The sequence below is a fragment of the Mytilus trossulus genome, chromosome 3 (genome assembly GCF_036588685.1).
Source record: "Mytilus trossulus isolate FHL-02 chromosome 3, PNRI_Mtr1.1.1.hap1, whole genome shotgun sequence".
Lineage (NCBI taxonomy): Eukaryota > Metazoa > Mollusca > Bivalvia > Mytilida > Mytilidae > Mytilus > Mytilus trossulus.
Window position 1 is genome coordinate 82,406,457 of NC_086375.1, and position 18,645 is coordinate 82,425,101.

Here is an 18,645-nt window from a genome sequence, read left to right on the forward strand (position 1 = left end):
ACATTCGCATTCGACAAGATCTTCATGGAAAAACAGCAATGACACTTTTTCCCGGATCATTCCCGTTCCATAGAACACCGTACAGTAAACACAAAACATTGTTGGGATTTTGATCCGTTAAAGCAGAGTCAGGACAAACTCACGATTGTAATCAAACTTAATAGTATCGGCTGAGTTTTCCCCAAATGTTTTTAGACGCACCTTACTGTCGGGGTGTTTGGAAAAACTTTCCGGGACATTCACGATGCTTAGGATTCTGTTACGAACTTATACGACTGCGTTCAGACAATTATAGGACATTCTAGTTAATTTAAGATAGTAATCCGACTACTTCACTTACTTGAGTATCTTGTCTTATCGCTGTCTGGTCTCAAACGGGAATCATAATCGGCAATGTGTGATCGCCGCATTACAAATACATAAATAGTAGTTATATCACGTGCGGTGACATTCTTTTACAGTTTTCAACAAGGTTTAAATAAATGGCAAACAGAAAAGATTATATTTTATATACATAGAAACACTAGTATTTAAGATCGTAATATATTATTTAAAGGAACAAGTTAAGGCATTCTTGACCAAAGTGCTTTGAAAAAGGTGATATATATTACCAATCTGCAATAAATTGTCTGTTCATTTTCAATGATGTTATTCCCTGGATTTTCCGAACCTGTAGATGTGACCTATACCAGAAAGTAAAACAACAAAGATTATCTTACAATTGCTTGGAGCTCCACTAATGACTTTCTGAGGAAAATCAAAAATATTTCTTTAATGATTTATCCAAATGTGCTTTACACTTAATTTTAAAGTGAACAGATATTCAACGTTCAAACTGTTTGATATATAGAGAGGTATACAGATACTGATAAAATGACCATAAATTCGGCATTTAATAATGGATTTGCGTGTGTGTTTTTATATATTAATTTACCATCATATGTGTATCAAATGAATTTTCGATAATGTTTTCCTACACAATTCATTTATTCGTTTAGATATTTTGACGACATATGCTACAGTTTTAACTAATTAAATAAATCTCCAATTCTGCCCGAGTGGAAAACTTTTGCACAAACTCGTTCAATTCATGAAATTGATACCATGATATCACTGGAAATTTTTACACTATTTTGTAAAAAGAAAAAAAAAACATATGCAATTGTGAAACTATTTGTTTACATTTCTTGAGAGTTAGAAAATGGATAATATGTATCAACATTGCATGTGTTGCTTGTCTAGACGGAATGTAATTTATTATAGAGATACAATCCGATCTGCCAATTAAAAAAATATAACCTTGCAATATGAATTTTATAAATATGATTTAAAGTATGTTTTAACATGTTTAAGCTAAGGGGTTTAATTGAAGGTCACATGCATACGGATTTAATAATGTCGAATAATTCACTTGCAAGTGAATACTTATATTTCATCCGTAATCTTTCTTAATCTATTTTGATAAAGTTGAACAAAATTGGCTGTTTAAGTTAACTGTTTCCCTTTCACTAAATATTGCAAAAAATAATAATCGTACTTTGTTAATTGCATGTATCTCCCTGCGAATGCCCATGTATGTCTAAAACCAATATATTCATTTTCTTAACAAGCTTTGACCGTATTACAAATGAATTAAAAAGGGTCAATATAATATTATGTACGATAAGATAATTGATCATGCAGTTGCTGAAAAGAAGACGATATGCCATCACTGTTAAATGTATGTTGATATGAATGTGTTCGTAGATAGTAGATGTTTTTGTGTTCTGTTAAATTGTTTCTTTTAAAATTGTTATACGATGATGACTGATGTACCATATTTTGACTATTTTATTTATTGTGTCTGTTTATTTTACGCATCAATTAGAAAAATAACGGAATTTGATTAGACTGTCATTAAAGTGAGAGGGTTACATGTAGCGCTATAGAATCATGTTTAATACACCATTTCCTACATTTAAAAATGCCTGTACCAAGTAAGGAATATGACAGTTCTTGTCCATTCGTTTTTGATGCGTTTTGTTATTTGATTTTGCCATGTGATTATTGACTTCTCGAATTGATATTGCTCTAAGTTCAGTATTTTTGTGATTTTATTTTTTGATATATTAAGGAAAAGCTACTATTTTTATTTTGCTAAATATAGTATCTGAAGAAAATCGTTTCATTGCCCTATTCGTTTATGTAGCCAAAGAAAAATACCGAACTCCTATGCAATATGAAAATGTTAAAGTAAAAAAACCTGACAAAATCAAAAAGTAACAATCAATTGAACAAGTGAAAAACAACTTTCATATTTTGACTTGGTACATGCATTTTTTGTAAAATTCTTTTATTTATACAAGATTTTCGAATATGATGAGCTTTCAAAATATGATCTACCATATCATTTGATCAACTTCTGTTATCTCAAGGATGTTCTTACCTGATATTATAAAAAAATCAAGGATTTAAGATTGATACTACAAGTTAGAACAGCATTAGTTATGGAATACAATAATAAGATTTAATCATTCAGAATTAAATCAATTAAATAAAGTGATAGTATCGTCTGCTAAACTAGAGTTAACTTTTCTTTAATTTTGACGGACTTAAGCGTTTTTGTTAACCTACATTTTTCATAAGCGATTTTCCCACTTTTATTTGGTATAAAATTGCATACTTTTCGTGATTTGTTAATTGCGTGATTTGAACTCTGAAGGAACACAAAAACCCACCCTATCCCACCCATTAGAATATTTGTTCTGCTGTTTGTTGTATATTTTCAGATATTGCCAAAAAGAAGCGTCATGGATTGGACAGAATGTTTACTGAATACATAGTTTTACTGAAGGGCTGAATTTATAACAGTTGGCGTCTGGTAGCCCAGTTGCCATTTGGAGAAAGCATATAATGGTTGCACTTCAATGTTTTTAACTTGGACATTAATAAGAAATTGCCGATGAATGCAAATTCGTTGGCCGGTTGATACATAGCTGAACTGTCCTAATAAATCCATGACAAAAAAAAAGGCCAAAATTCAAGCTTACTTTTTGTTGTTTTTTATTATGATCATATATTAGTTTGTCTTACAATTTGTTCACATTTTCAAAACGAAGGTAATCTGGAGGCGTTGGAAATATTACGAGGGATTTTAACGAATTTGAGTTATCTTTTATCTAGTATATTGTATTCCTAAATTGACCTCTGTTGGTTTCTTTCGAATATTTAATTAACTTAAAATATTGATAGGTTATAGAGATCCTTTTCGAGATATTTGATGTTTTTTTTTAAAATGGCGTGAAAACGATGACTCGGACTTTTATTTATAATTGCATTGATATCATTTTGGTCTCAAATCGAAAGAAAGGAGATCTGGAAACGGCTTACATTTTGGTTTTTTAGAGCTTTTGAAGTATTGGATGAAAAGAAAAAAAAACGTAATGGGGCAAAACATTTTACCATGTATTGTAGGGTAAACCCGAGGCGTCTGAATATCTGACACACATTCTAAAACCTCACCCAAGTAGAGCCTTAAACCAAATTTCTAATTTCGTCAAGTATAGAAATATAATTAAGCCAAAGCTTACCTGTGAGCGGGGATCCTCCTCATCTCCAACAAAACCTTGATTACAGTATTCCTCCTTTTTCGAATGTAAGGATATTTTATTTAAGATTTCGAATATGAAACATTAAAGAAATAACTTTTAATAAAAACTGTTCACTTTAAATATATGTTATTTTATGATGACTAAAACGACTATAAATACTTATTTGCCTGTTTATGAAATTATGAAATTATCAATTGCAATTCATTTAGAGCCCTCACAGTAAATATTAAGACGTCGTAAGATACTTGTATCACTTGCCGTAACAAGCTTTTGACGTTTTTTTGTTTTTTGTTTACACTTTTAAGAAAATTCAAGAACAGATTTTCGACAGAACCTTTTAACTTTTCTTTCACTTATTACAGTAAGTGTATACAAGTGTATATAAGTGAATATGAGCTACATGTAACAGGTGCGAAATGTCTAAACGCTATGTCACACCTAACACATGTCCTTATTTTTGTCGATTTTGATACAGATAAAAGCACCGATGCATTAGGTATAAATATAAAAAAAGGATGTGTTGTGATTGCCAAAATGACAAAGTCATTTAACACTTTAGTCACCGTATGGCCTCAACAATGAGGAAATTTCAAAACATAGTCTGCTTTGAATGTCTACAAATGTAAAACAATTCAAACGAGAAAACTAACGATTGTTTAAAATAATAAAATAAACAAAATAACAATATTTCAATTTCGTGCGTCCGAATCGCTATTCTAGATTAACATATACCCTTGTGGCCTAACTGTCCGCTTCATTGTGGATTTGCAACATTACTTGACCCTCAAACCTACGTATTTGAAAGCCATCGATGTATAAAAAATGAAAGAAACATGAATATAAGAAAGCACACTTATACGTGTTACAAATACTTACTTGGATAGTATCATATCTTTCACTACCATCACTTGAGCTTAACCCATTATCACTAAATACATCTGTGTAAATAGACGTATTGCTGGTTGTGTCATTTGCATTGTTACTACCATTATTTCTGCAACGTATTGCATAAAACAGTTGAATATGTTAAAAGTATAAAATTCAGTCAGTAATTAAATTATGTTTTGAATTTGAATAAGCATATTCTTTTTCAAATATAAACATTTATAATAAGCCTCCCCTTTTTATGATTTATTTCCTTTTCCAGTCCTGATATGATATATTAGATTAAATAATGTTTCGCCTTGTTCATTGTGAATATTAGTCTAACATAAAATTGAGAATGGAAATGGGGAATGTGTCAAAGAGACAACAACCCGACCAAATAAAAAACAACAGCAGAAGGTCACCAAGAGGTCTTCAATATCTGCAGCTGGCCCATAAACAAATATATACTAGTTCAGTGAAAAAGAACGCCATACTAATTTCCAAATTGTACACAAAAAACCAGAATTAAAATAATACAAGACTAACAAAGGCCAGAAGCTCCTGACTTGGGACAGGCGCAAAAATGCGGCGGGATTAAACATGTTTGTGAGATCTCAACCCTCCCCCTATACCTTTAGCCAATGTAGAAAAGTAAACGCATAACAATACGCACATTAAAATTCAGTTCAAGAGAAGTCTGAGTCTGATGTCAGAAGATGTAACCAAAAAAAATAAACAAAATGACAATAATACATAAATAACAACAGACTACTAGCAGTTAACTGACATGCCAGCTCCAGACTTCAATAAAACTGAAAGATTATGATTTCATCATATGAACATCAGACACAATCCGTCCAGTTAGGGGTTTAGTATCATACCATCATAACATATATGAAAAGAACATAACCCGTGTCATGCCAACAACTGTGTTTTGAATAAATGTGTTTAGTTTCGATGCGAAGACCCTAAAAGTGAATCAATATTAACGCCAAAATATGCAATCTTTAATGACCTGACAACAGTATCGTAACTGCATCCCTTCTTAATAAGTCAATTGAAAGTTTTTGTTATTTTCGGAGGTGAATAATGACACCTAAAGCTTTGTTGGGTTGATGTTTAGACGAGTTGTATATACATTATGTACACAGCCATGTATCACCATCATGGATGGCGATCCGATGAATACATCTGTTGTAGGGTTGTCACTGACTCAGACGTACTTATGTATATATATATATATATATATATATATATATACAACTCGTCTAAACATCAACCCAACAATGTTAGATCTGTAAATTTGCTTTCGCAAATTTTTGGTTCTGCCCTCGCCGGGATTCGAACCCATGCTACTGTGATATCGTGACACCAAATCGCCTGCACTGCAGCCGTCCCGCTAGACCTCACGACCACCTGGGCTCTCAAAAAAAGAGCTTTCGCTGGCCATGTGTTACCTTTCCACGTCAGTTTTAATCTAGCGGCGTACTACAGTACATGATATATAAGGCATGGAGATGTTATTTTTATAGATCAGCTAAATTATCTATAGTAAAGGATCCTACAAATTAATGTAAGATACAATCACAGAAAATAATTATATTCATAAGTACGTCTGAATCAGTGACAACTCTACAACAGATGTATCCATCGGATCGCCATCAATGATGGTGATAAATGGCTGTGTACATAATATATATACAACTCGTCTAAACATCAACCCAACAATGTTAGATCTGTAAATTTGCTTTCGCAAATTTTTGGTTCTTCCCTCGCCGGGATTCGAACCCATGCTACTGTGATATCGTGACACCAAATCGCCTGCACTGCAGCCGTCCCGCTAGACCACACGACCACCTGGGCTCTCAAAAAAAGAGCTTTCGCTGGCCATGTGTTACCTTTCCACGTCAGTTTTAATCTAGCGGCGTACTACAGTACATGATATATAAGGCATGGAGATGTTATTTTTACATATCAACTAAATTATCTATAGTAAAGGATCCTACAAATTAATGTAAGATACAATCACAGAAAATAATTATATTCATAAGTACGTCTGAATCAGTTAAAACTCTACAACAGATGTATCCATCGGATCGCCATCAATGATGGTGATACATGGCTGTGTACATAATGTATATACAACTCGTCTAAACATCAACCCAACAATGTTAGATCTGTAAATTTGCTTTCGCAAATTTTTGGTTCTTCCCTCGCCGGGATTCGAACCCATGCTACTGTGATATCGTAAATATATATATATACAAATCGTCTTAATATCAACTCAACAAAGTTAGATCTGTAAATTTGCTTTCGCAAATTTTGTTTTTCCCTCGCCGGGATTCGAACCCATGCTAGTGTGATATCGTGACACCAAATCGCCTGCATTGTCGCCGTCCCGCTAGACCACACGACCACCTGGGCTCTACAAAATAAAGCTTGTAGTGGCCGTGTGTTACCTTTCCTCGTCAGTTTTAATATAGCGGCGTACTACAGTACATGATATATAAGGCATGAAGGGGTTATTGTTACAGATCAGCTCAGAATATATATATATATATACACATCTAAAAAACAGATGAGAACAATACTAACCTCCGAGAGAAATTCAAAACGGGAAGTGCCTACTCAAATGGCAAAACCAAATGATAAAACACATAAAAAAATGGACAACAACTTACATATTCCTGACACGGTACATGCATATTCAAATTTTGAAAATGGTGGAATGAACCTGGTTTTATTGCGCTAAACCTCTTACTTGTATGGCAGTCGCATCAAATTCTCTCTCCATTCAACGATGTGTGAAAAAAACAGACTTAATAGGTAAAATAGTCACATTATGGGTATAGCAGTCATATACACACAAGTATATGGTCATGGTCTGTTGAGAGAATTAATTATTCTATTATCATATAAATATTTAAAACATTAAAAGTATTTATATTGAATATTCATAAACGGTCTGTTTTTGCTCTTGTCGCTGTTAAAATTGTGTGATCGTAATGAGCATTAAGTTGTGAATAAACCTTTTGGTTTTGTAATTATTACTCGTTTTCATAACTATATCATGACTCACCCGTTAGTAGACACCCCTACAAATAACATCAAAGATTATAGAGAAAACACACATTTTTTTCAATTCCAAATTTATAGATTATGCTTTCCAATCGTACAGTCTCTGAGTTCCTAATAAAGAACACTATTATCCTCCAATATGCCTTTTACTACCGGTGGGTCTATAGCAAAGGCAAAGTTGGCTTCATTTAAAAGTATTGAAAGGCTTTATTCGGTAGTATATACTGTCGGCCTTTTTTGTTTGTTTTTGCTAATTTGTGTGAAATGAAGATGATAAATTTGATATTCAATTTGTAAATTGTGTAAGTGTTACGTGATTTAAAACAAACACGTTGAAAGTATTATTCATATAGTTTTTTAAAATTCACTTTACAAATGAACTATACGCATGAATAAAGACAAACTCATACAACACATCGGAATTTGAAGCTTAACTTTGACTTGATATAAAATACATTTTGTATGATTGCCAATGAGACAACCCTCCACCAGAGACTCAACGTTAACCTCTTACGTAAATGATTCAAATATTCTAAATGAAACGAACCAAGAATCGATCTCCGATCCGAACTATGAATCAAATATAAATCAAAATTGTAAACATTTATGCTCATTTAGATAATGCTTGATTTCATTCCATATGCAATACAAGAGAACAACAAGTGTAATTTTCTGAACAATTTGTATCACTCTAGCCAATAAAAGCTCCCCCCACATTATATAGCAACCAAATAGAACCGGTCTCATATGTTTAAATTTGAAGATTGCGTGCATAATGTATGTAATAGTTGCAACATGATGTATTCAACAATATAAGTATATTAATACCGATCCAACCGAAAACAATTATGGAACGCTTAGTCAATTTATGCTGGTGTGAACCGTAATGAAAACTACGAATGTCATTTATGCTGGAAGTATACAGTGATCTTTTTGCAAAATATGAACTTAATACTCATTATGATATTTGAACAGTCTCAATCATCCAACAGAGTTTTGATTACAAGAATAGCAAGTGTCTTGTTTTGGACAAAGTATGTCTTAAATACTAATTTAAAAAGCCTGATAATCTACTTTTGAAATGCCGTGTGAATATAATGTCAATGATAAGAGTTGCATGTGTTATTGGAATTTGAAGCGTTATTTATCATCTATGTTGCATTAATAATTTCTAGATACTACAGTACAGACTGTGACTTCCTCTTATTTATGTCCACCCTCTTGCATGGTCAACATCCAATGGTGGACATTTATTGGGGTATTCAATCTTGAGATGTTGGCCATGTATTGGTATTCAATCTTGAGATGTTGGCCATTTATTGGGGGTCATAAATCATAGGCAGATTGTTTATCTAATTATTTTACCTGTTAAAATCAATCAGGGTTGAAATTTTCAGCTGGTATGTTTCAATAAAAGTTACCTGTACATCTTTTAGAATTGAAATTTCATCTTTTTTTGAAAATGTAGAATAAAATATTGTTTTAGTCTGTTAATTTATTTTTATTTTTTTGTCTTTAATTTTTTATTTTTTTTCATTTTTTTAATCATTTTTCTATGTTTTGTTTCTTATTCTTTCAATTTCTTCTTAGTAAGAATCTTGAATAGAAATGGCAAAAAGTCAAAGATAAAGCTATTGACTAGCATTTGAAATAAACAGACTTTTAATAATTGTTTTTTTAAGTAAAAGGTTTATATAAATGTACATGATGTACATTGTATTCAATTGTTTGTTAACATTATTAAATGAGTTATTACTATTAATAATAACTAATAATCACACAAGTGATATTTAAATAAAAAAAAGAAAGTAATTAAATAATTTGGTTTCTTGACAAAATAAGATGATCAATATCAATCCTTTTTCAATAAATTTTGATAACATCTAATATTAATCAGGAAAACTACAAGTACTACCATTATATGGTTTAGAAAAAGACTAATTTGGTTTATCTTAATTTTCGTCAAATCTTAAAACAAGAGTTGTGCACAAACAATCACCGAAAAGACATATTTTCCAAATGCCCACCTAGTTATCATCAAATTCTGATAAATGGTCATTAAAAATGCTAATCATAATGAAAAATGTTCTTATATATCTAAATCAAGTGAATCTTATGAAAAGAAATTATTTAAAGAAATTGTCTTGAAACTTATTATATATGTTATCTTCAGTTTGGTTAATTTCTTTTTTTCAGTGTATAATATTGTCGATAGTGCTGGACTGGCATGATACATATTCTTGGTATACATTTACAAAGAATATTTCAATCAACCTAGGCCTTTTAGATAAAGTTAATAATTGCAGGAACTTGAATGAATTATGACTTCTAAAGTCCTTAAAAAAAAATTAATTTAAAGAAAAATTTAAAAATAAAAACTTATGATAAAAACTGTAAACTTGATTGTGTCAATAGGTAGAGAACTTTTGGTCATAATTTAGAAATAGAAAATAGTGGACAATATAAAATTCCTAGAAAGGATAGAGTGTGTAAACTGTGCCTCTTGTAGGTCAATGAAGAACACCTATTCCTTGATTGTAAAATTAACAAAACAACTTTGAGATAATCCATTTGAAAATTATTTACCTTCTCATTAAACTGTCTCTAACCCAAGAACAAAAAGTAAAAGAAATGCTTAGCCTCTAAAACATGGATCATGTTTAAAATATCATATGACAATAAATTTATGTTCAAATTTTGCTGTATTGAATATTTCTAATACTTATAAATATATTATTCAATAAAGAAATAATGAATTGCCTAAATTTAATTAGGTAAGTCCTAAAGACAATCTTAATCATATGTTAAACAATGTTGAATGCAGATTAGTCTATCTACAATAATAAACCATTTTGATTTTAGAAAATTAATTTGAGAAACACCTTGTCAATAGAAAAAGGCAGGCATTGTAAATGTTTGCAGTATATTTGAAAATGATATTCATTTATTCTTCACTACCAAAAAATAGACTTAATACAAAAAATAACTTAAATTTATCAAAAAATATTTTTTATTTAAGCTGTTTGTTTAACTAGTTTTATTATTCATTTTATTTTAGAATTTCTTGTCATAATCACAGTTTTAAAATTTGACAAACACATACAGGTATATTTTACCTGAGACAACTGTAAGTTATATAATTTAACAATTCAATGCATTCAAGATTTCCCTTTATCCTTGACTTGTTTTTGATTAACCTTGTGTATTAAAAAAGCAACAGGGGGTATGATGATGGACATATAGGGCAACCATGGTGAACATATTTTGTATGGCTACCATTAATAAGATAAAGTCACAGGTAGTACTGTAGTTGGCAGAAAATGTTATCTTGATGTGATTGTAACCTCTAACATTACTTCAGTCTTCTTGTCATGGTTTGTTAAATTTTATCTCTAATATATAGCACAGTTGCTGAAGGTTACTTGTCTTCATTTGTCATGTTTGTATTTCACACGTAAATCGTAACTTCGTGTAAATGTTCCAGACCGTATGAGTATTTGGACCGTACGCGTACGGTCTGGACCGTATGCGTACTTTTTCAAAATACTCATACGGTCGGACTTCTTAATATCAGTAAGACCGTACGTCTGACTGATATTAAGAAGTTTGTCAAGTTTATTAGATACAAATGTATATAACAGGATCAACATAACTTATATCTCCATTAATATGAAAAGTTCAACAGCATTTGACATAAAAACTTAATATTTTAACTATTTAAAAAGATCACGCTTCTTTAATCTGTTAATCTCATGTATTTTACAGGTCAGTAATTTATTAGTTGCAGCTCAGTGTGCTCATTGAAATTGAAGTTATCGGAGGTAAACATAATGTGGGAGGACATTTGCTTTAGGATATTTATGAACTTAACAAAAAAAATGCATACGCAAAGGAACATGCATTAACAAAACATGTAAATGTAAAAAATACGACGGTCTTATTAGAAGCAAGAGTCACCTTCGGCCAGAGTAACAACATAGAATTCACAGATATACAATTAAACAAATATTTAATGTCAATTGATAGCTTATTCACTTTATCCATCTATTTTGTAATAATAACAATTTATAAAACTACAAATAAAGATTTTGATAAATGTTTGTTTAAATTTAACCCATATGAAACCAAAACATGTATGTTCAGCTGGATCGTTCGCGTATACTCATACGGTCCGAACGTACGCGTATGGTCGGACCGTACGCGTATACGTATACGGTCCGGACCGTACGCACACGGTCCAAATACTCATACGGTCTGGAACATTAACATTAATATCGACATATCTGTATTCGTGAACCAATTATTAGTTTGACATTAAACATACCTGAATCAGTCATTTGATATTCAATATTCGGTCTTTGAATCAATTGGTCAAGTACACTCCCACCACATGTCTTCTCAACACGTAAGTGGTAAAATCTGAAAAACCCCCCACAAATAATAATAAAATGATATACATTGATATATGCGATCTTATTTCTCAATACCTGGCATAGATTATGACAACAAATGTTTAAATATGAAATACAAATCTTTATTATTCTTAAGTTTTAATTTTCTATATTAATAAATGTTTTAACTATTTTTTTAAATTGCAATCGTAGAACTATTTGACTAATCAATAGTGACAACTATAGGCCCTGGATGAAGCTATGTGTCCGCAACCGTCATTATGTTTTACGGGATTTAAAGATTTTGAAAATACCACGTCGCGTTTTACCTATTTTATAAACGCGAAAAGAATTTGATTAACAGAAGAACATTACAAAATTAGAAGAAAATAAAAAACGTACCTGAAAAAAACCAGGGATACAATAACTTGTCCACTGAAGTTCAATCTAAATAACTCGATATTTTAAACCGAAACTATATATATTCAATTCTTAGAAGATAAAACAATCTCAATCAATATAATAGATAAAAGCAAATATTACCAGATCCACATATCGTAGCTTTCAAACTCAACAATAACACCTAAGACATTTAAGTGCACAAGAAGGATAATGATTATCTTATTATCAAACCAGTGAATTTGTACATCTAACTGATAAAAGATATCTAACATCTATTCATGGTTTTCTAATGTTTTGGTGATGTTGTACCCTTTTAGACTTTTTATATCTTATATTTTGTATAAACGTATACATCTATTGTACTTTATCTTACCTCCTAAACAATTCTAGGAATGCGATTGGTTAAAAGCGTCCGCGTGAGGACCGTGTATATTTGATATTAGGTTAGTAGGGATGAGGGGCTTATTTCATACACGGTTAGTATTGGAGTTACGTCCCTTTATATTCCATATTAGGAAGTAGGGAGGCGGGAATTATTTCATACACGATTAGGGGTGATGTTACGTCCCTTTATAATAACAAAACGGAACTGAGAAAAGGTTTCAACAGACGAAGAAATTGATGATTAAGATTGAAATAAATGCATCAACACATTTAAACCAAACAAGTTGTTATCGTTGGCTATTGTTCTTGTAGGATCAATGGAATTAGTTTCTTTAATGCTAACAGAATTGAAGACTGGCTTGCTCATTTTGATAGATCACAAGAGTCTAAATTTTACACGTTAAGACAGTCGGTAAGATAAATTCGGTACATAGTGTGCTAGTGATGTAATACGGTATATATGCGGTCAGTAAATTTCATATGGTGATTCGAGCGTCGCTCTCACCCCATATGGAATTTACTGACCCCATATATACCGTATTAGGTCATTAGCATATTATGTAACTAAAAGTATCCCAATTATATGAAATACATTTTGAGATGTTATTTGTGGAGTATTAGACTTGGCTTAAAAGACTTAGTATGATATTTTATTTGTGGAGTATTAGACCTGGCTTAAAAAAGTAAGAGAGACACCAAGAAAAATACTTTAATATAAAGAGGCAAACTGGAACAACATAAAAATGACTTTACTACAACACTAAATACCATCAATAAATTGTATGACTCGAGTGATGCAGATTCACTATAGAACACCTTCAAAAACGATCTTCTCAAATCAATAGAGTCAAATGTACCTCACAAAATGCTCACATACAAGCATAGAGTACCAACCTTAGGAAACTCATTAACAAGAAAAATAAGTGTTATAAAAACAGAAATAAAAATCCTTCTAATTACAAGAAACTAAAACAATCAGTATAAAAAGAACAAAGGAAGGCATACTGGAACTACATAGAACACATTATTTGTGATTTACCAATCAATGAACCGGACCAACATCAGTCCACAAACACAAAACCAAAAAAGCTATTTCAGTTCATCAAAAGCACTAGAAATGATAGTACAGGAATTGCACCTCTGAAAAAGAAGGTATACTTGTTACAGACACTTCTGAAAAAGCAGACATTCTTAAACAACAATTTCAGTCAGTATTTACTAAGGAACCACCATCTAATATTCCTGATAAGGGTCCAAGCCCATACACAAAAATGCCAGAAATAAACATCACTACACCAGGTGTCGAAAAATTGTTACATAAACTAAATCCACACAAAGCAAGTGGTCCAGATAACATCAGTGGACGTGTATTAAAAGAATTAAAAGCACAAATAGCACCTATCCTTACCACCATATTTACAAAATTTCTGGAATAGGGAAAACACCAAAAGACTGGAAACATGCAATTGTTGCACCAGCATTTAAAAAGGGTGAACGATACAAGGCTGAAAATTATAGACCAATTTCACTCTCTTGTATTTGTTGTAAATTGATGGAACATATAGTTACAAGTAACATCATGAACTATCTAGAGGCAAATAACACACTCTACGACCTCCAACATGGTTTCCGAAAATCTAGATCATGCGAATCGCCACTACTTCAATTCATACAAGAATTTCACAACAACAACACAATATACAAACAGACCTCAATATTATGGATTTTGCCAAGGCCTTCGATAAGGTTCCACACAAACGTCTACTCTACAAACTAAAATACTATGGCATTCAAGGTAACACTCTAAAATAGATTCAGGTTTTCTTATCAGACCGTACGCAAACAGTGGTAATAGACGGAATAACATCAAATACAGCACCAGTAACATCAGGCGTCCCCAAAGGAACTGTCCTTGGGCCTATACTCTTTTTAATTTACATTAATGATTTTCCAGAATACCTCGAACACAGCAAATTACGACTCTTCGCTGACGATAGTATTATATACCGAGAAATTACATGTCAACAAGACTGCACAAATTTACAAAAAGATCTTAATGCAGCAGCTAAATGGGAGGCTGATTGGCTCATGGCCTTCCATCCAGGAGAATGCACTATCTTAACCATTACACAAAAAAAACCATATAAACACGATTACATCCTTCATAACCATACTTTAGAACTAGTAACATCTGCAAAATATCTCGGCGTAACCCTACAGTCTTACTAAAAATGGAACAATCACTACACAAACATTATATCAAATGCAAATAAATCTCTTGGCTTTCTGAGGCGAAACTTAAAAATTTCTAACACCAGTATCAAATCCGGTGCTTACATGTACCAATCAATAGCGAGACCAAAACTTGAATATGCCTGTAGTCTATTGGATCCACACACAGCAGATTATAAAAAAAAGTTAGAAATGGTCAGAGGCGTGCGGCCCGATATGTATGTAACAATTACCACAACACCAGTAGTGTCACATCCATTTTAAACGAACTACAATTGCCCTCACTCACTGAGCGCCGCCTCAAAACCAGACAAGGTCATCCATGGACTCATTGCAATCCCATCACTAGTCCTCATACCATCAGATACTAGAACAAGAAAATTATATTCTCAAACATTTCGGCAAGTATCCACCTCTAAAGACAGCTACAAATGGTCATTCTTTCCGCAAACATTCATCCAATGGAACTATTGCCACAAGTTGTGGTAGCAAGTCAAACCATTGGAATTTAAAGAGATCAGTTGACACCAACTGTTCTCCAAAACATAATTTAATTCTATAGATAACAATGTACATATTTTTTAATTACTTGTTGTTTTCTTTCATGTAAATATCACCAAGTATTCTACAAAATTAAAGATACATTTTTTATCATATTTTTGTAATCATATACTCCGCGCATGCAACAGTTCATAATCTTCAATATTAATGAAGCTGTAACTGTATATCAAAAGAAGAAGAAGAAGAAGAAGACTGAGTATTTTTTATGATTTACTGTGAAAACAATATTGAAAATTATTTGTTTTAATATATTTTAATATACACAACTTTAGCTGCGCCTTTACTGGCAGAAGCTATTGAATGACAAGTCATAACACACATTTACTGTTTTGTCTGTATGGTAAATTATTACGCACGACCATGCAGTCATGCATTCAATTGATTTTATTGGGGAAATAGCAAAAGGTATACAATTGCACTAATAAAGTCCATAACACAAACTTCTTTTAGAGCGACATTTCCGAAATAGATACATGAAAATACATAGTATAAAAAATATTGTTTTCACGGGATATTGTGAGGCAATGCCAAACAATTCCAATGGGTTGAAGGACTGTTATTACTATTATTACCATTTTTTCAACTTTGTCAATCGTTATTTTAAGGTGTTTTTTCAAGTTCCACAATTTCCTATTTGGTAATGAATATATACGTAAATATGTGTGTCTGTCGTATAAGATATTATTCCTGGTATCCATGAATCTATTGGTGGAACTATTTTTTTTTAATCTATCACTCAGTAGGAGACGAAAAGTATTATGCTTAAAACCCTTTAAATGACAGGTGTTGATTGATTCATACTCATGAGACAATTAACACTATCCCATGACTCTGCTGTACATAATTTTTTTGAAATTTACATTTGCGTGCAGACCCATGAAACATCGATAATTCAAAAGACAATACTTTGTATTTACATCAATGATGCAATGAGGCAAAGCTCAAATTTTATGTTTTCTTCATCGATGGTCACTCTTAATAAAAAAAATCTTTTTGCCTCATTTTATTTTTGTATAACTAAAACATTGTTTCTTCAACGACTTCATAGATCACTATAATTTTAACTAAAGTTTAAATGAATATAATGATAAGACATTTAGTATAATAAATAAGATAAAACATAGCTGAGAGGATGCGTATGAAAGAGAAGATTATTACCCCTTGAAAAAACATTGTCAACCATTGCTTCGCCGCGGTTGACCAGGTTTTTGCGATGTGTAATAATCTTCTCTATCATTTTCCCAGCTACGTGTTATTTATATACTGGTTTAGAATAAACAGACAACACATTTTTTATAATAATTGCATCTCGTTGTTGTCTATTTTTTTCGGCGGACCTAACGTACGATTTCTATAAAGAGGAGTCACTGGCAGTAAATTCATATTTAACGTATTCCCTAGCAAGTCGGTAACAGTTAAATGTTTTCTTATCATTCAGCTTTATAATTCAACATTGTGTTCAGTATTTATTTAGAACCTACATTTTTTATAGAACTTAATCACTTTGAATAGTTTTTAATATGATAAAAAATGTATCTTTAATTTTGTAGAATACTTGGTGATATTTACATGAAAGAAAACAACAAGTTGATAACTTCCTCAACCCCACCCCCATCCTCTTTAGTTCTCCCTTTTCACGAATGTTTCCACAATATTTTTTTAAAAATTATGATTGCCTGCACATCCCACATGTCACATGTCACATGCATGTCTGATATATATATATATATATATATATAGTTTGTGCTCATTCCAAAAAATACAGTTGTATGAACTTTAAATTGTATTGTTCGGAAAAAAATATAACATATAGATAAGAATGGGGAATTTTATAGCGTCTTTGAAACTTTATACTTTAAATTACAAAGCTATATAAATAGAGATATGCAATCAGTGGTTTCATCAGTACTCTAATTTTCATTTGATGTTTTAATAAATCTTTCATTTTTAAATATATAAAAAAACAATGGAATAGTAGCTCACGTACATAAGTGGTATATTTTCTAGAAATATGTAGTACAACAGAATTAAAAAATTCTTTCGATTTGCTTCTTTTTTTAAAATTTTGTATAGTTTTCATGTAAGATATTAAATATTCTTCCGGCTTTATTTAATTGGAAAAGACCATACTTTTTCTCAATGTGGTAAATCTTTACATGTATTGTGTCGAAGACTATTAATTAGTTCGTTTAATTTTTCAAGATATGAGGTCTGAAAATAGGAAGTACGATAACAAAGTTATTATACGTCAATATCATGAAAAATCACTACACTAAGATTAAACGTTTGAAAAGTTATGATAAGAAAAATGATAGCCTTAAAATATCATAAATAAAACAGCCAAAACCGCCATTGTGATATAGAATAAAACTAATACTCAATCATGTCATCATTAATAAATAGTTAGCTCTAAAACATGACCTTTTCTAAAGAAAAATTGAAATTATAAGTTTCCCTTGAAAAGCAATTCTTTATAATAATAATAAAGAAAGGTATATGTTTTTTTCAGTTCTATCAAAGAAAAATATAAGCCTACCCTGAATCAAATTCGGTCCATGAATTTTCTTGAAATGAAATACAAGGAAGTATTTTACTGTAAAAACAGTATGCAATAGTATTTTTAACTATTTCAATGCGATATTTGATATGCTTGAAACAGTAGTAAATGTTTAAACAAAATATTCTTCTTTTGTTTCAGATCATCCTTTTTGTGTAAAAATAAGTGATATATACAATTTTTAGAACATATTTTTTGAAAATTTTATATTTTCATACTAAGATTTAATCAAAAAAACATTTGTTTTGTTTGAAAAAAAATTAAACCAATCTATTTAAAACTAGTGTTTCAAAAGTCATCTATATTAATAGGTCATCTCCTATTGTTTTATAAACAATAAGATAAGATTTAATGTATAGCTTTTATTGTACACCTTTTTATTTAAGCCCAGACGCTTAAGCCCACTGAAATGCATATCACAATTCTATTTTACATCTTAATTCTACTCAAATGATATAATGGTTTCACCTTAGAAGCAGGTTTACATGCGAACATTGACTTTTGACATTAAGCCTCCTTTCTTTTAGACTGAAATGGATAAAAAGTTTGATTGGAGGTAAATATTTATTTGCAAATACAGCAT

At 31.2% G+C, this 18,645-nt stretch overlaps 1 protein-coding gene across 1 annotated transcript in view; it reads right to left on the reverse strand.

Annotated features, from left to right (window-relative positions):
* The window catches only part of LOC134712627 (uncharacterized), a 28,179-nt gene extending 10,098 nt beyond the window's left edge, over nucleotides 1-18,081 (reverse strand). Inside the window, exons 1-6 of the mRNA XM_063574360.1 lie at nucleotides 18,042-18,081; nucleotides 11,860-11,954; nucleotides 7,537-7,552; nucleotides 4,467-4,584; nucleotides 3,570-3,623; nucleotides 612-683 (exon numbers count right to left, since the gene is read on the reverse strand). Of these exons, the coding sequence (XP_063430430.1) occupies nucleotides 612-683; nucleotides 3,570-3,623; nucleotides 4,467-4,584; nucleotides 7,537-7,552; nucleotides 11,860-11,872 (273 nt within the window). The 5' untranslated portion in view covers nucleotides 11,873-11,954; nucleotides 18,042-18,081. The remainder of the gene's footprint in view (nucleotides 1-611; nucleotides 684-3,569; nucleotides 3,624-4,466; nucleotides 4,585-7,536; nucleotides 7,553-11,859; nucleotides 11,955-18,041) is intronic.
* Between the last annotated feature and the right edge of the window lie 564 nt (nucleotides 18,082-18,645).